Here is a 23,757-nt window from a genome sequence, read left to right as displayed (position 1 = left end):
AGTCATCATTTCAGCCTGCATTTCTGTCCTCATGCACACACCAACACCTACAAACTGAGCACAGAAAGTTCGTTTTGGTACTCCATACCCACAAGATATTGCTGGGTTTTTCTCTCCAGAGTCTAGATTTTTCTGTTTAAAGGATGGGTTTGAAATCCAGAGCTTGACTTGGAAAATGCATTTGGAAGAGAGGACAGGAATAGATCAGAAGGCACCACGCAGCCACCTCTCACAGGACACACTTCCTGGCTGGGTGCTGCTCTCCAAACCAACCCTGGTGACCACAGCAAAGCAAGGACATCAAAACCTGCTTAAGTAAACCTCCACCGTGTGATCTCTAACATGAGTTGTAAGGTGATTAGTCTTTAAGGGCATATTGGTTAGAGGACGACAAACCCTGGTGCTTGCAGTTAACTGTGCTCAGGTGAAATAACACCAACCATGACTTCTGAACTGCCTCTATAGGCCCCAGAAGGATGTTCTTAGCACTTCTCAAGGTCACACTTTGAAACATGATAAAGAGAAACTTTTTAAATCATCAACTTTCTTCTGCAGAGGAATGACTGATGGGTTTTAAGGCTCCTTATTTTCAGAGGCTTCTGGCAGAACTGCGACATTAAATATTCAGTGAAATATAAGTAAGGTTTGAAAATGCCTGTTCTGAAAGAGCTTGGAATCATTAGTGAGTGCATCTCATACTGCAAAAGCCTCTGTCTGGCAGGTTATGCATCGGAATCATCCATTTCTTACCTCAAAAAATTATCAGTTTATTTATCAGCTACAGGCTAGAGCCCCTCCACTTGAAGCATTTATATATTTCTGTTACTTTCCAAGCTAATATTGTTTGGGAAAGTCAGGGAAGGAAGTTCACAATCAAGCTGACTTTACATTGGATGCAAAATTGAAACCCCCTCTTCAAACAGAAACAAACAGATAGGGAAAGGTTGAATTGCTTCAGAGGGGTGCTGCATTGACAGGCAGTTTAGCTGAATGTTGCATTTGAAGAATATTTGACATCTCCAGTGCTGTGAAAGAGGTCAGGCAGTTCAAAAGAAGCCTTCTTGCTTGCTGGCTTCTAAGAAACCAATTCATTTTGTTACTATGGTGAAGTACGCAGAATAGATCACACATAATTCATTCCTCCACAAACATTTGATTGCAAAAATATACTGGATGTTTTCTGTAATATCAAATATTATTTCAGGGCTTGTAGATTTTGTTTCAGACAGGTTATGCCAGGCAATTACAGAAAATTGTAATATACAAGAGATTTGAAATCTGCAGATGGAAAGCTGTGTATAAAAGTCAGCAATGTTAGCATTGTTTATACAGCAACTGCAGTGCTTGAACACTAATAACTACCTGATGCCATGCTTCCAATCCTAATATTGATGGGGTAAAAAACAGACCAGGCAATCTCCATTTTCACTTGAAGCATTCACTTTTAGTTGGTGTTGGAGAAGGCTGATTTATAATTTACCCCACATTAAATATTTGTAGCTATGTCCAGAAATAGTCTTTACCAGGAAGCACTGTTGCAGAGGCCTTGACTTGTATAGCTGGGATCTAAAATGAATGAACCACAAGCTTCTCTAACCAAGGTAATTCAGGCAGAAGAAGGTAACCAGGCTAGCCAGGGTGACTTGCAGTGGAACATTGTGCAGGGATGGCCATGCTGAGCAGCATCCAGCTGGATTGCTTCTTCCTGCACAACTTCACCAGCTTACACCGCTCTGCAGGACCCTTCTGCCACCACCACCATCTGCAGAGACATCCACACACCAAGCCACTGCTTGCTCTCCCTCTCTCCTTCCATGCAGGAAGCCCTGACACAGAATTGGTCCCTGCCTTTCCTGGGTTATTGTTTAAGGCACTGCCTGTACCAGGCTGGCCTCTCTACCTTTGCATGGAGACCAGACAGAATGCAACCATGAAACTCATGTTAGGGGAGCAGATTCTGAAGAGATGGAAACTCCTAGGAGATGCTCAGATGCTCTCAAGGTGAAAGCTTTGCTTCTTTGGTCTTTTTCCTGGCCTTGAGGGTGGTACACACCCTCTAGAGCTGGAAAAATGATCCCTTTACTGGTAAACATTGCAACCTTTGTTCAGTATCTAATGGGGAAACAAGCCTTCATAGTGTGCTGGAGCACACAGAAGGGAATCTGAAGGTCCTGAATTCAGCTGGTCACAGATGAGTAAGGGCAAGTCAGGCTCAAAGGAGCAGAATTACACAATACTGTCACATGGATGAGACAAGGGCATCCCGCATCCATCAGAAACAGAAGGAAAATAGAAGCAGAATAAAAGGGAAAAAATAACAAACAAGTTTCCAAAACCTAGACAGAACAACTTCTGTGTCAATTCCTCTCTGAATCAAGGAAGGGTTTTGCCCTAGTAAGGGGAGATTTTGAATGAAAGGCTCATGGCAACAGAAAATAAATCAGCTCCACAAGTACATAATATTCAAATGAGTTTTACATAACTACTCTCCTTTTCTTCCAACTTTCATCTGCATGGAAGAATGGCAGAAAACCAAACTGAATGTAAGAAAAGCAGCCTGAAGGCCAGAGAACAGCCTTTCCCATTGCCTCTGTCAAATAAAGCACATATGTTCTCAATAAATCACACCTTAAAATAAACCACGCTGACCAAAGAAAATGAAAAACCAAAAGAGGGAGGACTGAGAGTGACCCACACAACTCTGGTCCCACCACACCAGCTGTCCCGATGAAGAATCAGAAGGAACTCACCTCTAGCTCTAGCACATGAAAGCTGTCCCTGTGATCCCACCCCATCACCCCAAAAGACCCAGACTTGGAAATAACCAAATGATTTTGTTACTGAGTTAGTCCAAACAAGATTTACCTTGGTAGCAAGCAAATAAAACAAGTTCACCTTCCAAGTCAGAAGCCACTGTAACTCCTGGCATTATTCATGGACAGTGATGAAACTCACACGGAGCACATAAAGACCTTCCAGCAATTTCCATAGTCTATTTGCTGCCAGTGTGTGGCACCAGTTGTTGTGAATCACTGTGGTTCATCAGTGTGGCCTGGGTGGTGGACTTCTGGGAGTCAAGGAAGAGGACACACAGCAGAGGGAGGCTGCTCAACATCCAGCGTTTGTAAATATGCTCAGTGGTACACTGAGGCAGGGCCGAGCGTCACCAACCCTCTTTTCCTCTTTTTCTCTTACCATCTGAAAGGGACTAAGAGGAAGATGGCTCCAGTGGGGCACAACACCCCTCTTTCTAAGCTGGTATTAATTTTATTCATTTATATTATCTCAGTGTCTCCTCTTGACTTGGTTGAATTAGGCTGTCTTTTCCTCTCCTGACTTTTTTTGTGTTTTGCTTTAAAGTCTGTTTTACATGGTACCCCTCCCATTGTTTACATGTGTGTGGGCAGAAGAGCCAGACTATGGGTGGCTGCTGTCAGACAGGGTAATAGAAAATAAATCTTTGCTTACCTATTCATCTGAGAGAGCTAATGAGTCTTTTCTCTGCTCTGGCCCTCCTTGGTATTTCAGACATGGGCTAAGGAAGGAAAAGAAAACCTTGATGAGACCTACAGTGGCATGGTCATTGCCTTAAAATGGAGTGAGCACTCAAGTCAGGTTGCAATGTGTCTGTAAAATACAAGAGTCAAATAAGAATGTGGATTACTTTCCTGTGACTTTAACTTTCCTCCTTTTTTCTCATTCAGCTTTAGGGCAAGACAGCATCTATTTTCAGTCCTCTTCCTTTAAGACTTCAGAAGAAAGGTTAAAAGTTGAGTGAGAGCCTCACATGCTGCAGCTCCTTTAACAAGGCAGAAGCACATGCAAGGACTCAAGGACAATCTCAGTAGTGCAGGGGCAGGACCCAAATGCCCACCACCTTCCCAAAGCACTGTTTGTCATGGGCAGAGAAACACCTTGCAGACCATGGCACTCAACAAGGATGTTTTGGGAATGCAGGCAGAGGGAGGTCTAGAAAGGATCTGTGGAAAGTTGGTTTTGTAGCTCTTTGTTCTGAGCAGCCATGGATGGCTGAGGCATGGTCGGATAGGATGTTATACTTCTCTGAGGTTTGGGTTGAAATGCAAGATATTTTCACCAATTTCAAGATAGACAACACCTTTTTCTGGTTACCATTGGTCTGGAACTATTTGAAACAAAAGCAGGAAAAAAATCCATTTCTAGAATGACTGTTCATATGGAGAACTCTGTTTATAAAAGCAAAACAAATTAGCTACAATGGCATAAATATCTTCCTTAATTTCAGCAATAGCTTCCTTTGTGTCAGATACCTTCCCTTGCCATTCCAGCAGGAATCACCAGGATTCTCCATCCGGACAGGCACAAAGCTGAGAGAATTTGATGGCTTTGTCCCTACTATTACACAACCTTTGAGTGTAAATTTTCTTCTAAAACTGAGAATTCAACTCAATAAATCACTCACTGGTAAGATAGGCAAAGGATTGGAAACTAAAAGCTTTTTAACATCCTTATTCTGCATACACTAAAAAAAAAAGATAAAGGCAATGCAGAAGAGTGGTAGGTTCCCCATGAACTTCATATCAGACTCTCTGCCTTCTCATATGTGACAAAACTTTTTTTAATAAACCAGCTATTATAGTTCAGAGTCTCTGCCAAGTGTTTACAGCATTGCCCTAAGTAACAAGTCTGAGCCAAGGGACTTAATTAAATCTAACCTGCTTTTTCAGTTATAGAATAGTCCTTTAACATCAAAAGGCAAGTGGACTTTGTTAATAAAATCTAATGTCACTTTTTGTTAAGAGAAGTTCTTTACTCCTCACTGCATACAATCAGTTACTTCTTAGAAGGCATATAGAATTTTCACAGATAATTTCCACAAGCCTTTACAGAGTTTAGAACAACTAACATAAGATTTGGTGTTCTAGCTTTATATGAGAATTTCAGATTTCATACTTTCTTGCTAAGCTGATTCACAGACCCCAGGTTGTAGGGAAGAATTAAAAAACTTAAAGAAAAATGTTTATACAGGATGCCCTGTTGATCTTACAATTTTAAAATGTCCTTACAACTTTACAGGCTTACCTTTCTACTTTGGAGCACTTGGTTCTGCATATATTGCAACGTTTTTTGCAATTATCTCAGTTCTACGTATGAGGGCTTCTGCTATCCACAAAGCTGACTTGGGAAAGGTGCTGGAGAGCCATCTGAAAGTCTCATAGGGACAAATGCAGGTGACATGGCTGCTGCCTCCCTGCACACCTGCTAAGTGAAACTGCATCAGGCTTTTCATCCAGAGCACCTCATGGCCCATGGTGTTCATGTAAGAGGAGGTTGATGCAGCTTATATTGATGTGCTGGGCTAGAAACTGATCAGACCTGGCAGACAGGCTGAACCCCAGGCTGAAGTCCTGCCTGACTTGCTGGCAAGAGTGGGGCAGGCTGCTGTGCTGATGGTTTTGCCTCCATTGGCACAGGAAGAGCTGGCAGCCCCAGCCTGTGCTGCTGCCTACCACACCAATCTCTGCTATTGTACAGGGCAACACAGAGCAGGTGTTTTCCCAGGTAGGAATGGTTTAATGGCTCTCTCCTCTCTCTAAGCGGAAGTTTTAACTTCCCTGTGTTCACAGTGTTAATCATTTACATCTTAAACCCAGCCTGACTCTGAGACCCAGACTGTGCAGGTCAAGTGCAGCTACCTGGCAGGCCTGGAGATGTCAGTGACGTGGGCTGCACCTCAAGCACCATGAGAGTGGAGGTGGGCAGTTCTTGCAGGAGGATAAGGAGGAGGGTGAAGGCAGTAATTAGCTCTAGGGACATCTGCAAGGACAATGAATCACAGCTGTAACATCACAGGTCAGGTGGGGCTGGCAGCAAGGAGTTACAGCAGAAAGAGTGTGGCCAGCAGGAGCAGGGCAGTGACTGTCCTCCTGTACTTGGCACTGGGGCACCTGCACCTTGAATCCTTTTCAGTTTGGGGCCTTCATTGCAAGGAAGACATTGAGGTGATTGTGGAGCTGGAGCACTTCCAGACACGGGCAAAAAGCTGGTGACAGGTCTGAAGCACGAGTCTTGTGAGGAACTGCTGAGAGAGCTGGGAGGGTTAGCCTGGAGGAAAGGAGGCACAGGAAGGGTCTTATTGCTCTCTACAACCACCTGCAAGCCAGGGGAGGGTTACTCTCTTCTCACAAGTAACAGGTGACAAGACAAGAGAAAATAGTCCCAGGTTTTGCCAGGGGAGGTTTAGATTGGATATTAGGAAAAAAATTTTCACTGCAAGAGTTGTCAAGCATTGGAAAAGGCTGCCCAGGGAAAAAGTGGAATCTCCATCCCTCAAGATATTTAAGAGACTTGCAGATGTGCCACTTAGGGACGCGTCTCAGTGGTGGCCCTGACAGTATTAGTTTCATGGCTGAGCTTGATGATCTTAAAGGTCTTTTCCATCGCAAGCAATTCCAAATCTGTGAGTCTATGAGTCTGCAGCTGAAGGCTGCAGGTTGGTTTCCTTCTCATCATTAATTTGCCTGCATCTCATACAGCCTTCCCTTGTCCAGCTGGTGTGCTGACCATAGCAAATAGCCACTCGGAGGTCTCACAAGCAGGCCAGTGCAGAATGGAAAAGGCTATTTAGAGAGCTTGTGACACCCCAGCTCCAGGAGGATGCTCACATACAATGGGACAAAATCTCAGCTGTCCCCATCTGGCTCTGGGAGTAGCTCTGCTTTGAGCTGCAGCGTGGATTAGGGATCTCCAGCCACCTCTGGCAGACAGTATTTCCACTGATGCTATGAAGTCATTCACCTGTTTTTCCCACAGCCACACTTGCTCAGTTCCCGCTCCACCTCTAAATGTAGCACTGATGCATTTAGCAGCCCACTTGGATAATGCCTGGAAAAAAAACCAGGTCCTCCCGGTGTAAAATGAAGGCAAAGCCTGGCATTGTGATTTGTGCAAATCCATTTGAGTTCAGACGCTTTTTCTTCACCACAAGCTGTTTTTTCTGCTCCTTACATTCGGGTTTATAAACTCTTTGTCATGGCATTCATGTGTCCTTACACCTGTGCAAAACTTTCCAGTCTTGATACGTAAACAGCTGAAGACTGCCTCAGACTCCTGGAGGCTGCATTTTGGGACAGCTGACTGCTGCATGTTATAGTGGTGACGAATCCTTATTAGATGCTTCAGGGATGACTTTGCTTTCTTACCATCTCCATCTGATTTTGAGTCGTAATGGCAAAATCACCAGAGCAGGCTGTGGGAAGAGCGATGCATTCCTGAGCTGGGTGAAACAACTGGTTGTGTGGAGTGTTTGCTTGGGATCACATAAACACTTTAGACTTGAAAGAACCACAATTTCTAGATCCCAGTTTGTTTATATTAAACTTTGCAGATTTTGCTTACGTGTTTTGCTAGTCTAGCTCTTGATGCTATACTGGTCTGACTGGATCATGCCAAAATTTGCTGTTTACCTGCACGAAGGTACAAATAGTGGTATATTGCAATGAAATGCTTTGTATGCAAATGAAATGCTCAAGCTGTTCATCAGGTTTGTAGAGAACAAATCTCAGCGACACCGAAGGGCCTTGGTAACAATTACTGTCCAAGCTGGATGAAAATCGGTGTACATGAAGACAGTCAATGTGAGAATTCACCTCAAAGGAAATTTGAGAGCCTGAACAGATTACCAAGAGCAAGCTAAATCAGAATACAACTGTCAGTGTTTTTAATGTATAGTGGCACTGATTTCATGCCCTCGAGGAAAACCCCTCTGCTGCTCATACTTTTGTTCTTCCATTGCTGCCGTGGGTGCATGACATTTACTCTAGGGACGGCCCTCCTCCAGTCCCCAGGTACGGCAGGAGGACGCGGGCATTCGCTCGGCGTTGCTCGCGGCGCCCTTGCCGGGGCAATAAACGCGTTTTTATGGGGCGCGCTGCGGCGGGACGGGAGCGGGGTCCCCCCCTGAGCCCGAGGGGGCGGCCGGAGCGGAGCCGGGTCTGCCGGCGGCAGCTGAGAACAGGAAGGGGCGGCGGGCGCGGCGCTGCCCGCGGCGGGGGCACGGCCGGACCCCCGCCCGCTCCGCCCCGCCGCCCCCGGCCGGGCGGGCAGAGGGAGGGAGGCGGCGAGCGGCAGCGGAGGGAGGAGGGAGGGAGGGACGCGGGGCGGGGCGCAGCCGGCGAGGAGAGGGGCCGCCCCCCCGCCCGCTCCGCTCCGCGCCCGCCGTCGGTGCCGGTGAAGGCGGCGGTGGCGGTGCCGCCGGCTCCCGCCGCCCCCCTGGCCCCGGCCCCGCGTCCCTATGGCCGGGCAGGAGTGGGACTGGTTCCAGCGCGAGGAGCTCATCGGGCACATCAGCGACATCCGAGTGCAGAACCTCCAAGGTAAACCTACACCCCCGCAGAAACCCCTCCCTCCGCCCCCGCGCCGCCCCGCTCCCCGGCCCCCGCTGCTCCCCCGCCGCTCCTTCCTCCCCCGCCGCCCCCCGGGCCGCCTGCGCGGGCTCCCGCAGCTCCGCGGAGCGGGGGCGGCGCGGGTGCCGGGCCGGGGGAGGAGAAGGTCGGCGGGGCCAAAGTTTCCCCCGAACGCGGCGCCTGCCCGTCCGGCCGCGGAGATCCCGGCGCTGGGGCGAGCGGCCCCGGGGCAGGGACGGGAACGGGGCGCGGGGGCTCCGCCGCGCTGGGGATGCTGCGGGGGTGGCACTGTCGTGTGTCCCCGGGCGCTGCTGCCACCCACAGCCTCCCCCGAGGGCCGTCGGGGCGGGGGCTGCGGGCTCCGCTGGGCTCGGGGGAGATCTGGGGGCCGGGCGGCCCGGGGCTCGCCCTGCCGGGGGGAGCGGAGCCGCGGCCCGGGGTCCCCGCGGGGCCTGGCCGGGGCGACCCCGCTGCGGGCAGAGCCCGCCCGCCGCTCCCCTGCGGACATCTGGGGTCACTCGGCCGCGGTCAGGGCACGGCTCCGGGTCCGCGATTTGAAGGGAAGCCGCTATCAGTGGATTCAATTTAATTTATCTTCTAATAAGATACTCTTGAATAAACATGGACAGAGCTTTTGGATAAATCATCTGCGAGATGCTCTCCTATTCTGCCACGGGCTGTGCCGGCGGAAGGGATGCAAATACCTGGCTCTGAATGTAGATCGGTATCAATGTAGCCGTAGTAGTAGTTCCTCCAAAGTTATGTTTGCCCCACACCAGGTAACTCCTCGTGAATGGAAAGGACAGCAAGACTCGATGGAAGAGGAAAAAAACAGAAGTGGTTTATGAGAGAACAACTTGTTCAATGTAACATACTGATCTTAATCAATCGCTCACATAATACTGCGATGTATCTTCATGTTCTATAAAAATAATATACTTGATTCAGAGGTCATTATCTCTTCCTGTCTGTGCATAATTATATTAGGCACTGTCTACTGGCAGAGCAGTAGACTTGCTGGAAATTAGTTTTGGTTTGGATTGATTATAGGAGATATATAATTCATCAGAAAAGAGAGTCAAATTAGCCATTCTTTCAGCTCTGGTCTATTAATGCAGTTAACTACTGATGGGGTCACTCCACATCATTTTGACCTGCATCATCCTAACCTCTGAAATTCAGATTTTGAGCACAGTCAGGGCCGTTGATTCCAGGTTGCATTCCCCTTGGGTTTTGACAGTCTCTCGTTACATTGTAGCTCTATGTTTCTGGCTTCTCTCTCAGTCCCTTTCTATTCTCTGCGTTCACATGGCTGGCCTGCCTCTGATCTCTTGCTGCTCAAAACTGTAGTCATTAAGCCAAGTTTAATCCTTAATTCATGGGCATTTCTGAGAAGGAATACAAAAGTAATCTGTTCCTAGAAAGAGCAGTATGTTTTTGGCTTTGCCTCTCAGTCATTTGTGAGAGAATGGTTAATTTCACTTTCTGGAACTTAAAATGCAGATGCACACAGTACAAATGCACACAGCCTTATCTAAAATTCCTGTAGTTGTGTAGGAGAATGTCATCCTACAGAGCAAATTCCTTTGACTGACATTATGTTCCTGAAAAAGACCTCCTGTTCTCTTCTTATCATCCAAAAGAAATTTTGAAACATATATTGATTATCACCTTGCTTGCACTACTGAATAGGTTTTTAGGAAGTTTCATGCCTCACGTGAGCTCTTATAGGGCAGAAATAACATTTGTTCTAAGGTGCTGCTCCAAAGCAAGTGATAATAGCTGTCACAAAAGATATGATTTGTAACACATAGTTCTCACATTATCTTCCAGAGATGAAAAACATTTTACAGATGGCGAGTCTGATACTCGTGAGAGTGTGATTTTTGTCGCTTGGGAGCTTGGTGGCAGAGCATGGTGCTTCTCTTCAGAACAGTTTCTTGTAAAATAGCAGCATATGCTCTATGCTCATATGTGGTAATTAAACTTTCTTCTGCTTTACAATTCAAAATTCACTTTCTCCTCTCAAAACAATGCCATCTAAATAATTGCTAGTATCATTTTCTATCAGTTGCAGAATCAATAACAGCTTTGATGTGCGAGAAAGTCAAGGGATGAAAAACTAGGCGAGGACAACACAGCATTTCCACCAGCACCATCAGAGACCCCTGCCAGGCCCTGCTGCCCAGAGCCACATGAAGGACCTCGTGCAGTGGAGGTCCCTGTCTGCTGCTGCATCTCCAGCTCCTGCAGCCCTCTCTTGTAATACCATCTGTGTTTAGAGTGTCAAAGGGATGGTTTGTCTTATTCCAGAATACTCCCATTCAGTGGGACATTTAGCATATGCAGAGGTCCCTCCTGGTCTCTGGGGAACCCATCATGTTAATACAGACCCAAGAAGGAGTAAGGAGAGGATGGGAGGCAGCAGCTAAATATTTGCAGATATGAAGAACACATGCACACACCGGCATGTGTGCATGCAGGGATGGAGACGTCTGGGCTGATGCAGAGAGCCAGAGAAGTGTGAGGTGTGCAAGGCAGACAGAGGCAGTGCAGCCATGCTGTGTCTGAGCCATCCTGCCCAGCCTGGAAGTGCTGGAAGAGCCCAAGTGCTGATGGCTCAAGTGAGAAAGGGTCCCAGGCAGCCTAGCTGATATTAAGGTTTCTGCAGGAATCATACAGACATCTGCTGTAGTAGTTCTCCATACCCTTTCTGGCTCTGTTTTAAAAAGTGAAAAATGTTTATTTCTCTTGCAAATTTCTTATTTCTTCTTTATGTCTTAGCTAAGCTATAGAGCATTGCTGACATGAGTTCTATTTGAAGATAGCATATGTTGTTTCAGTCTGTTGCATCTTCCCTCTCTAGTTTGGTTGTTCCACATCCAGGAAGAGTCCAAGATGCCAATTACTGGGAAGTGTCTGCTCTCAGGAAGAAGCTTTTGCAGTGGTATGATCCCACCAAACTGAGATGTTGTAGGTGCATGTGCTGGCTGCAGAAGTAGCTTCAGGAACTATATGTTCTGTCATGTGTGAAATTATGGCCACTGTGGATTTTTCAGCTCTGTCATAGGGAGACTAAAACTGACAGCAAGGGGCAAAATTTACTAAATGGTCTGGACTTGGGGGTGGAAAAAAAGAATGGTTTAAAAATGGAATTACATCTTGATATTTAGGCATGTAATGATGGGCTTCTAGTTTCCCTTTCCATCAAGAGATTTTCTATTTTATTTTTTAGAAGTAGGAAGTGGCATTTTAAAACTGTGTCAGCTAAGTGATGCTAAAAGCCAGGCACAATTCTTCCATTCTCAGCAGAGGTGACTTCAGAGAACAGAAGCAGAAGTAACAATCTAATGGAGAAGAGGAGAGAGGAATATAAAGAAGGAATAAACACTAGGTGTGGTGATGCACAAACCAAGTTCCTCCCTCCCTCCCTCCTGGTGTGTTCAGTTTCTAAATGCATTTAATAAACTGATACCCTCATGCTCTTTGTTCTGGTTGTATATTCTCCATAGTGAATTTCTCCACATACTGAGAGAGAAAAATGGAAAGCCTGCACAGAATGTAGGAGCGCATTGTCAAGCAGGGGAATGCTCAATAATTAATTTCCTGCCAGGAGATGGTTTTTTTCCTCTTTCTTTCTTCCATTACAACACCATTGGGAACATTTTGTTACAATACAAGAATATTTTAAAATCTTCCCTACTGGAATCTTGATTTAGGATCATCAAAAATATACTTCCTTGTGTGGTGAATTGCACTTGCTAGAAAGAAGCAACATCCTCATCCTCATTTAGATGATATGTTGGTTGTGTGCTTTGCAGTAGTCTAAATGTGTGTTGAGCAATACATATCTTTCCTTACATTCCTTGGAATGAAATTATATATAGAGATAAATAATTGTGCAGTCAGATGTATCATCTCTGGTAAACAAGTGCTGCTACCACAACTTTAAAATAATTATGGTTTGAATGTTCATTTTGTGTATTTTTTATAGAGTAGATGGGCTGGGATGGTAGAACTCTGCATTTCTGCTATCAGAGGACAAGTCAAGGTCCTGCTGCTCGTCATGTCACTACTCACACAGGGTTTGATCCAGAACTCACAGAAACCTGTACATGTTTATTCCTTGGTTTCTGTAGATTGCAATATTTTCTTGAGTCTCATTCTTGTTCTGCTGCGGAGTACATGGCCTCCTATTTGGAGGGCTACACAGGAGTGTATTGTAGCATTGACAGAAATAATGGAGAAAAAGAAGGGTAACAGACTGGAAGAAATAACCTGAACAATATCAGCCCCACTGGTTCCCCATCCTTGCCATAGTTTATATCTCTGGGTGGATCACTCAGTCATAGGGTCCCAGCACTCTCTGATTTTGTTTGACTTCCTGGTTGGATCCTTGAGATCTAGACTTCATAAGCTTTGGGCAGCAGTAGTAACTATAATTGTCACTAACATGAATCTCAGCATCTTATGAGGTAACAGATTCTGAAGCCTCTGTCCCAAGAAGTAATACAAATGCCTAACTCACACAAGTTAGCTCTGGCAGTGAGAATATCTATATATCTTTACTTTGTGGGGGCTTAAGCATCACTGATGGATGACCAAAGGCAGGTGCTATAGTAAGTCTTGAAAACATTTCTCTCTGTACTTTTCTTTTTATTTATGTATGAGGCCTATTTTTAATGACTTTTCCACTTAACTACAGAGAGTAATAATTTTCCTTTAATTACAAGATACAGCAGCATTCAACTTGTTTGCTGTCGTTTGACATGCTTTTCAAATACATGGAAATTTCACAAGTAGAAGGAAACCTTTTTAATGTATCCATTCATTCTGACAAAAGTAAGGTGCTGTAACTGTTCATTACTTTAACTCTTCTATAACTTGTCACCATGCTCAGGAAGATTTCATTCTGCCTGGAGGCATGTTCATTTAGTGGAGATCTTTGTAGATTCAGGTGACATTTGGAAAGATTAAATTGTCTGGAGAACCTTAGGCAAAGCACTGTACAGCTACAAAGTGATCCTACTCTATATAAAAAGTTAAGTTAAATGGGACTGAGAATTATAAATGTGAATCCCCAAAATAAAGATTCAGATCCACGAATGAGATGAGAAGCCAAAAGTTAATGCTGGAAACCCAAGTGTCCTAGTGGGCATGGTCTGGTAAGGGCAGTCTCTTACCTGACAGTATCTGTCAGCCACGGAGGGAAGACTTGACCTGCTCCAGATGTAGGAAACCCAGGCACTGAAATAAAGGAGCAGTAAGAGGTGAGACGAAGTGCAGATTGCATGTCTCAGCATGCAATTTTAACAAGGTTAATGCCTAATTTCTCTCACAAATTAGAAGTCTGGGCTCTCTGTCCCATTGAATGGATGCAATGACACCAAATCATGCCCAGTAGCTCCCCAGTCACATGAACTCACTTGTGTACTGACACTTTGTCTTAAGAGAGACTCTGTTTGGCAACTGCATGGGCCTGACTCCAGGCATGGGGTTGATGTGCTGTCACTTACCAGCATCACCTTCTCTGTCTTTCCTGGGTGAGCTCTTGTTCAAGTGCTGACCAGTCTCAGCATCAGGAGAGCTGGTGAGACCTCAGATCATGTCACTTGCCTGAAGTCATAGTTTAAAAATGACAGTCTTCAAAACACTGTGTTAAAACTAGTGATGATTTAAAAATATAATGGACTTCTCATAGTTCTCCTGCTTGTTTTTTGTTTTGCCCACTTGACTTGGACAAAATTCAAACAATTTTGTTTCTCCTAAGGACAATTTCAAGGTTATGTCACTTGCCTTCTGAAGTATGTGTAGCATTTATTTTGAAAATATTACAAAGAGATGACTTGATTTCTTTTTTAACTTTTAAAGACAGACTTCTGTTGGACTAGAAGAAGCAACCTTGGGCATTTTGGCTTGTCAGTGTCCATTTAGACATTATTTGTTTACGTCCTAAGTTGTTGAACCTTACTGTTGTTTCAGAATGATTCTTAGGGGCATATGTCTAAAGGGAAAAAGCCAAATATCTGTCTTGTCATGTAGAAGTCAAAATGATCTCAAAAATGTATCCAGGAGTAGAAATAACCAGATAGGCAGTGAGATGTGTATCAGTGCTGGGGTGGTGAAGGGCATCACAGCACCTTATAAGAAATAAGTGTCTTTTTCTACATGTCTCTGTACCTGTTATTCTATTTTTATATCTCCCCAACCAGTTAAATACAGGGACTGTAGGTGGAGGATTGCAGGATGAATTTTACTTCATTATAATTGCTGCATATTTCTGTGCAAAGAGCTGAGCTGTATTTTAGCTGTATAGCCATGAACAAAAGTTTAAATTGGCATCTTCTAGGGATGGTTGTAATAGCAACAGCCTGGATAGCTACAGAATGAAAGCCTGTGGACCGGTAAGCTTTAAGCAGAGGATTTCTTTATAAAACCAGAAATCCCACTGAATCTGAATAGATGTTATCAAAAACATTTTAAAGATAACTCTAATCCTGTGCCCATTACTTAATTTGATAGCATGATTCAAGACATATTTGTTATAATAATGTAATACTTTTAGGGATTCTCTTACTTTTCCAGTAATTAATTTCAGACATAAATTAAAAGGTATTTTATGCCTTAGTATCTTGAAAGTTACTCCTGATGTTGGTCAATGTAATACAGACCTAGTGATGAATGAGTTACCTTGTTTTTTATACTTTTAATATTAGCATCTCTTACTGTTAGCAGTCAGAAATGAGACCTTTCTAGACTTTTTAGCAAATCTAGTGTTGATTTACTTCATTATGCTTTTCCTCTTTTTGTAGTGTAATGGTAATATAACTCCAGTTGTTTACAAAATAAATGTTCATTAAATATGTTGTCACAGAGCTCATTTTTAAAACAAAGATTTGTATACCAGTCCTTTTTATATTTAATGCATTCATCCTTTTGGATCTTCATTTTATCATAATTAAGACTGTGGAGATGAGTGCATTTTGTAGAGTCCAAAGCTGCTCTTCTGTAGTGTCCATTACCAGGAAACACATCAGTTTAGATGTTCCATATGTCTGAGTTCCTCTTGAGCCCTGCTAAGGTCAGAGATGCTTTACCCATACCCAAGGAATGCCCCAGATCCATTTTTACTCTTCCAGCCCCTTTTTCCTAAGTTTTCTTCAAGAGATGCACGTAACAGTGCACTAAACCCCCTGACGACTGGGAGGCCATGTGTTATTAATGTGTTGTGGGAGCCATATCCCAGCCTGAAGTGTCCATTTCACAGGACTCCAGCTGAAGCTCTGAACTGCAGCCAAAGCAGAGGGAGCAGTTATGTGCACAGGCTGTCTTTCTGCTGTGCACTGATGGCCAGAAAGAAGTACTTTGCCATTTTGTGTCAGTCCTTTTAAGAACCCCCTAATGTATGTCAGTAGGTGTTTGGTGTATGCAGTCAGGGTAGCTCGCAACTGAGGGCTGATTATGCTTCTCTTGGCTCAGTGAGAAACACGAAGGGCAAGAGAGACCTGGCTCTGTGACAAAAGAAAGCAGTGCCAATGAAGATAACTTAAAATCTGATCCTTCATATGACTGCATCTGGACACATGATTAAAGTTTTCTGGCTCTTACTGATGTTCATGATAAACATGAACTGCAGCTGTAACTTAATAAAGATACAGCATTTATAAATAACATAGTATGAAATGTCCACTTCAGACTTATTGTCTTAAATACAAGGAATGAAACATAAATCTGTCTGGCTGTTTGCCCAGGGAGAGTAACAAAGCAAACAGAAGCAGGCCCATGGGGAAGAGTGTGCTCCTCAGAAATCTAGATAGTGCAGGAGGGACTGTGGCCAGTATTTGCATGTCATACTTCAACTTGGTGAGACATAAAAATCCTACCCAAATGAGAAGATGATCTTTCAGAGACAAAATTCCCATTGACTCTCCCTTTTTGATAAGGTACTCCCTAGGCCTGTTTCTGGTAAAAACTTGAGTAATTCCAAGAGTAACTGGTAAGAGTAGCTGGGAAACATTTGGTCCCTCTCCTTGTTCTCAGGTTTCAGGCTGTGTAGGGGACTTCCTGGCCTGATGATTAGTGCCACTGAACAACATTTCGTTCCTGTTGCTCTCTTTGTTTTTTTTCTTTTCTTTGTTTGTTTTTTTGTTTGGTTGTTGTTGTTTTTGGTTTTTGGTTGTTTGTTTGTTTGGGTTTTTTTAAGATCTCTCTGGATACAGGACAAAGGGTGATTTGAAGTTTTAGACTCTTGCCTGAGCATTTCTGTTTCTTCCCATTATAGAGAAAAAAGTTGTTAAGGGAGTGGATATTGGTTAAAAGAACTTGCGCTCAGTCTTCTTGCCGAAGTTGTTTGGTTATTGATGTTGGAAAGAAGACCGAGTATGAATTTTTACTGGCTAAACTGCATTTCTTCTTGTGGAGGTAGACAGTCTTTTTGATGTACTAAATGTTGGCCTTTCAAAACTTCAAAATGTTATGTGTTCCCTTATCCTTATCAAAAGGATTAAAAAAGATAGGAGGTTTTCATTTAACAACTGTGTGTGTGAAGAGAGGAAGCACCATCTTCTGGTTGCTAGCACAGCTAAGGGATGCTGTAAGTTCCTTGGTCTAAGCTGCAGCTGACAGTATCAGTCATCAAGAATTTATTTTAATTTAAGAATTTGAAGGTTGCACCAGTGTGACTCCTGTGAAGTCAGGAAGTGGTGGATGGGTTGATCCTGGGGATGGGAGCCCATTTCTGCAGGAGAAGGACAGTGCATGCTTCCTGTCCCCACCCAGCCAAGAGGGGCTGTTCTCAGGTGCTGAGAGATGCCAGTGTAGCTGAGGAGGCCTGGGAAGCTGATATTCATCTGTCTCAAAACTGGAAATTAATTAACACAGCAAGTTATACTCAGATTTTGTTTTAACTGGTCAGATCTTAGTACTTTTCAAGCCCTTGACACCCTTTAATTTTGGGAAAGGTCGAAGCATTATTTCATTGCCCCTCCACAGATGGCTCTAGAGCAGTGTTTTTTTCATCCAGGATCTCAGTTCTTTTCATGCACAGTGAGTCCTTTGCTTTTATGTTGGGGCTGATTAGGAAAGCCAGTTGCAGAAGCAGTCTGGATGCCCACAGCAAGCGCTGATGGGACCCCCTTGCTGCGTCACTCAAGCCAGTAAACAGCTTTGTCATTTAGGCACTTAATTATGAACTGGATGTTCACTTGACCTCTTATATTCTCATTTCACTAATGAACCAAAGCTTAGGAAGAGTGACTGACTTCAGAGCTGCAGCAGTTTGGGCACCTTGAGCCAAAGTTTCCACTCATTTAATTTATCATACTAATGATCAGTTTTGGAGCCTAAACACAGGAGCTGCATGGAAAATACAGCGCAATGTGCTAATGTGATGGCCCCGTGACAGAAAGATCGGTGGGGGCTGCCCACTTCTTCTTGGCTTTCTGGTCCTGCTTCACGTGTTTATTCTTGCATGCAGCATCCTTAAAGAATGAAGGGGTTGTTATGGATGTGGAAGTGGCATTTAGGAATTCTGGTTTTACAGAGAGAGTCCAAACTTGAGTTCTGGTACTCAGATAATATTGATGCCCATTGGCTTTCTTTCCTACTGCCTTGTGTTTGTTTTGACTGAAATTGTGTTCCTGCTGCATTCTAGCAGGGACTTATTTCTATTTTTTTAGTGTCTGAGTGTCTCATGGTTTAAATGTATTTCTCTAGAAGACACCCTTAAGTTAGGCTCGAGGATAAAAGACGCAGGAAAGCCAGAGGATTGATTTAAGTTATCCAGAGAATCTAATGACATGCTTTTCTAATGACATGTATGAAAATGGAAAATTTTGGTGGAGCAGGCCTTGAATCTTGGTATTCTCTTTTCAAGGTGACCATTGGAACTACCTGAGCAAATTCCTTTCTTCACACCTTCTTCTCTCTTTCACTGTATTACAGCAAAAGCTAACAATGTCCCCTAACAATTCATGTTACATATGTACTGCCTTCTCTGTAGAAACCTTCACAAGCTGATAATTGCCATGAAGCTACAGCCCCATCTTTCAGCCCAGTACGTGGTGTTCTCACGTGTGGTGGCAGGTGGTTCCCCTCTGGGTTTGCATGTGCTTGCTGGTGTTCTGTGCAGTGCTCACCAGTTGGTGTGAAGGTTAACTGCAGTCAGATTTCAGATTGGCTCGATTTGGGTTTTTTTAAATGAAAGAAGAACAAAATGTTTGTAGAATGGAATAAACCTGCTTAGTTTTACTTTTTCCCTATTTGTGAAGATGTATTTTTTGATGTCTCATTTTGATCATCTCTATGAGTTACCAGTTATCATCTTCAGGTAAAAACTCTTTTTTCCTTCAAGGGCTTTGGAGTTACCTCAGTTAAGATCCAAATTAGCTGTGCTCCCTCTGGCCCTTTGTACTATGCTTTCAGTTCACTGAGCTTGTTACAAAAGTTTTGTTTATTTTGTTTTGAGTGTGTGTTTCTAGAAAGAAGCTAAAGTAAAGCTGGGGAAGGAAGAAAACTTCCTGCTAGATGGAAGAGGGTAATTAATGATGAGCATCTCCAGGAACTATAATTTGTTTTCTTTGAGAAATGTATGCTAATAAAAGCTTTCTGCTCACATGCATAAATGAATCAGATTAAATTTTGTCCCAGCATGAACTTGCTGTCAATTCATGCTCTTCAGTTCTCAGAGTCACCCAAATGTTATTTTAACAGAGAGCAGTGCTATATCCATTGTCCTGAAACCCTGTCTGCCTTGTGCACAAGTCTGAAAGAGCTTGGTGGGGTAGAGAGGAAGACTAAGGAAGAGCTTGCCAAGGGCATGGATGAGGCATTTTTATCTTGTGTGAATGTAGGGAGGGATGTGTGTCTGCCCTGGGTGATCATAGGAATATGTTCTGCAAGAGAAAGAAATCAGAGAGTTAATAAAAACAAAATTAGAAATAGGACAGCAATCAGATTCTGTGTTTTCTTACTGCAAAGGTCATAGAGGAATGAGGCAATTAATTGCCTAACCTTTAGAAGTGGTTTTTAATGGAAGCTCTGCGATATCTGAGAGCGTTAGCTGCCTTGAATTGAAGCAAATTGCAGCTGGTGTCTTGTGGAGTTACAGCTTGATAAATAAGCCATTCTGACCTTCTCCTGGAAGATTCCTTTCCTTCTTTTTTCTCTATTCCCAGTTTCTCAAGCTCTTTGGTGCTTGTTTGGTCATCTCCATCTAGGCTTGGTTTCGTTGCACGAGCAGAGGGAAGCATTGCTGTTTTAGTCTCGTTCTTAGAGATGAGTTATTAAAACCATGAGGAATGAATAAATGACAGGTGCTTTGCTGGGCACCTTTCCCCCAACTTCTCAATCTGTTTTCTACCGGAGCATGGGAAGTGCTGAGGCCTGGTAAGTCCTGAAATAGCCCCGAGTCTACCCTGGGCAGGTTCTTCCCACTGCTCACGGGCACTGGCTTGGGATCAGCGTGTGCGTAGGAGCTGATCCATCACTTAAGGCTTCTTTGGGAACCCCAAAGAACAATAATATCCTGTTGACTAGGATTTTACTATTTATATCCATCAGCAGAGCGGCCACCTTCTCTGTCTGCTCCTTGGTTACCAGTCTGTAAATCTGTCTTTGGACCATATTGTCTACTGCATGGTTGACAACATGATTTTAAATTTCAAGATGAATTTGCTTGAGACACTTAGAAGAGCAAATACATGGATGAAGAAAGGCATCACCTTTTTTTTTTTTTTGTTAATCTGTTCACTTTTTGGACATCAGACAAGGAGACTGGCAAGAAGCTAACCTAAAAAACAAGCACTTTCTTGAGGAAACAGTACAATAACAAGAGGAAAACAAGCAGATCCCTTATAGGTGTCTGATTGTGAAGAAGTGCTGACATACACCTGTCAGATTAAAGACTGAATCCTGCCACCCACATACTGTCCTGGCAGTTTATTTATTTCTTTTTCTTTCCACTCATTTTTTTTATGCAGCAGATTTTCAGGCTTCCTGAGTAGAAAAGATATCAGTTTTTTCCAGAAAAAAACTCTTCCCTGGCTTTGAAATGTAAGGGAAAACTGTCAAATTTAGCATGGTATTTTCTAGACTGTTTTTTCAAAGGTAAGCTTTTTAAGAGAAGCTGTACAATTTACTTTGAAGAGAAAAAATACAGTCTAACCTGTGGGAGTCAGCTAGAGTGAAGTGAAAATAAAGCAATGATTTCACTGCAAGCTTTTATGAAGATTTTTGAGGCTTCTATCAGAAAATAGTGTGCTAATAATGGAACTTAGTTACAAAATCCAGCTGTTTTTGTTCCAGTATGGATAAACCTGTGGACAGAGGGGGGTTAAACACGATCTGAATCAGAAGGGGCCATTGCTCCTCCTTGGAGGTATTTTTAACTGTTTGAATGTGGAACACTTGGTTCTGTAATTCTGCTTTTGTGACATCCTGCATGGCCAGAGACCAGTTCTTTTCTGAAGACCTTGCTAGTATATCCACCAAGGAAGCACCATATAGCTCTTGGCTTCTTGGTTCCTTCTTTTCTGCGCTTTGGAATGTGATGGTTCTGCCCATCTCCCTTCTCCTGTGCCATCACTCCCCAGCTCTGCCTTTTGAGGTTTTCCAATGTGTATTTGTCCTTCTTGTTAAAGTACTGCGAGTACTGGAAAATACATGGCAAGTTCAGCACTTAAAAGTGAATTAGAAATACTCAGGGAAACCAGTATATTTTCTGAAACCATTTTTTAATTATAGTGAAAGCTTTGTGCTTATAGAAAGTTTGGAGTATTTTGGTACCATCTGGACACCTAAGCTTGGACAACAAATCACTTTTGCCATAATGACGACAGTGTATAATGCTGTGTTCTTCTAACCCATGTCTCATTAATGTGGAAGCACATGGATTTTCCTGCAAAATGTGGATTCACCATCTGTGCTAGTATTCTTTGCATGAAGTGAAAGCCTGTTTTTTTGTTGTGATTGCAATGGACCCATCCTGCTTTTACTGCCTTCTCTCTTGGACCAAATGGATAGGTCACAGAACAAAATACATCTCACCAAACATTACTTCCTGCTAATGCTTATTTACCTTACATCCAGTGTGGGAGCTACCAACATTTATTGAAGGTGGAACTCACAGATTAAGTGACATTTTTCTGTTATTCCCACTTTCACTTCTGTATGCTTCGACATTCATCGGCTTATTTGGGATGGAACCTCTGGACTTGGGGAAATTCCTGTGAATTCCTTGTACGCCCCTTGAAGATATCAAAACCTAAGGGACAGAAGCGTTAAGAGATAAAATGTTACAGGCAGGTTTATAAAAGGTGTAGGAGAGAGTTGCCCATTGAGTGTGTTGCAGCTTGGTTTGAATCACGTTGCACATCAGTTATAAAGTAGCTTAGAGGTTATTTGCCTGTAGAGCTGGGAACGGTGTTTTAGTCTGATGTAAGGCTGGGAATCCTCAGCCTCACTGTACTTCACCATGGACGTCTGAACTGCTACTTAAATTCTCCTGCCTTCATTGTGACTCCGTTTATATTTATGGAATAATAGTTAAGGTTCTTACATGGAAAGTATTGCAAAGCAATCTTTTTTTCATTATGTAATTTGAAATATTACAAAAAAAGTGTTTTATATGCTCTGAAACTTTATACCACTAACTGATAGCTTCATTTGTACTCACAAGCTGGTACTGATGGTTTCCCCCTGAAACCTGTCAAGACCAGGGATATTTCATCATCTTATTCTTTCTTCATCTCTGTAAAGTTTTTTCTTTTCATAGCACTCTTGGCACTGAGAAATAGATGGAACATCTCTAAGTAATAAAATAAGTATATTAGCAGTAAAAATTTAATCTGCTTCCGTAAATTAATTGATGTAATATGACTGAGCAAAGTACAATTAAGGGACAGATTTTATTTTCTTGTGATTTCAGTAGTTTTACTTCTGCAGTCTCATGGAGATAAGTTGCTTTATGGAAGATACAGATCTGTGTTTTATTAATAAGTTTTTATGATCATTTTGATACATCAGTAAATAATACCAAAGGGGCAGGAAAGGGCAAAAATAGAGATTTTTCTGTGAATGTATTCAGAGCATCAGTTGAGAGGTTAGACTTCTCTAAAGCCACTGTGAGGGGAGACAGTTAAAACAGGACAGCAAGAACATGCTGGGGCTGGAAGGGGACTGAAGGGGCTGGAAGCTGGACAAGCTGGTGTAGAAGGAAGGTGCCTGATCCCTACGCTTTGGGGGCAAGTCCATCTTTCTTCAGACACAGCGGATTACTTACTGGATTTGGTAAAAAAATTGAAACAGCAATAGCAAAGCCTTTCTTATGTCCTTAAGGCAAAATTCTGGTGAGGTTTACCAAAGAAGAGCGGTGGCTGGTGGTGGTCAGCAGGATATTATCACAGAATTGGCTAGAGCAGTGTTTTCTGAAATGAGGGAATAGCAGTAGGAGAGACTTGAACATGTAGGTAGAGAAAATCCTATGATTTTGCCTGCTGGGATGAAAAAATCCAAAGCTGCTCACTGGGAACATGGAGGAGGAGGTAGTTATAATATAGGAAGCTAAAAGATTTTGATGCTTTGTTCATTTCTTAAATCCACCAAACCATGTACTTGGGCAAACCTCAATAACTATAAGCTTTTAAGCTGCCTTCATCCTTCCTACTTGTCATATCAATTTCTTTGCCTGCAACTGGGATCTGATCTTGCACCCACTGAATTTTTTGCCATTGAGCTCAGTGAGGCTAAATCTGGCTCCTGCAGTGGGGGAACTGCTCATCTCTGCCTATCTCACGTGCACAGGGTTGCATGCTAAGGCTCTGAGCACACAGTGAGGGTCCTCCAAGGGCTGCAGAGTGGCTGGAGCCAGTTTATATAAATGTACTGCCTGCAGTTCAAAAACCTGAATGCACAGAGCTACATACCAGAATTACATCTAGATCCTGGGATCAGCCTGATAGCCCATGCACTTGTCCTGGGCTGGCATGTTGCCAGGTGAGCCAGCAGCACACCTGTGCAAGAGGGGTGATGTGGAAGCCCCTGGGTGGATGTTGCAATGCTTTATGCAATCATTTGCCCAGCTGTAGGAGTCGTTCTTATGGCTTCTGGCCTATTTCTCAGCAAAGCAATTAGCAAGTCCAAAAGGTCTTGCCTCAAGGCTTTCACAAGCCACGAATTATGCATTTTATTCTCTGTCCTGCTTTTCCTTTCTCTAACATGCTCTTTCTGATCACGTAATGTCTTTTTTTGCCCTCCCATAAAATCTGGCAGCCTGATGCCCAGAGCAGAGGCACAGGAAAGCCTTTTCATCATTTATTTCCAACATACAACTTCTTTACTTAGTTTCCAACATATAACTTCTTCAGTTGGTTGGCTG

The 23,757-nt window shown here is 43.4% G+C and overlaps 1 protein-coding gene across 2 annotated transcripts in view; it reads left to right on the top strand.

Annotated features, from left to right (window-relative positions):
* The first annotated feature begins 8,173 nt into the window (after window positions 1-8,173).
* The window catches only part of CLMN (calmin), a 73,659-nt gene continuing 58,075 nt past the window's right edge, over window positions 8,174-23,757 (top strand). The window contains exon 1 of one of the 2 annotated variants that reach the window (XM_059850247.1): window positions 8,174-8,354. In XM_059850247.1, coding sequence (XP_059706230.1) covers window positions 8,273-8,354 — 82 coding nt within the window. In that variant the 5' untranslated portion in view covers window positions 8,174-8,272. The remainder of the gene's footprint in view (window positions 8,355-23,757) is intronic. The other variant, XM_059850246.1, reaches the window with a different exon arrangement.

This window comes from Haemorhous mexicanus, chromosome 6 (assembly GCF_027477595.1).
Source record: "Haemorhous mexicanus isolate bHaeMex1 chromosome 6, bHaeMex1.pri, whole genome shotgun sequence".
In the NCBI taxonomy this organism is placed as follows: domain Eukaryota; kingdom Metazoa; phylum Chordata; class Aves; order Passeriformes; family Fringillidae; genus Haemorhous; species Haemorhous mexicanus.
Note: the sequence above shows the minus strand (reverse complement) of the source record. Positions and strands in the feature narration are given on the sequence as shown.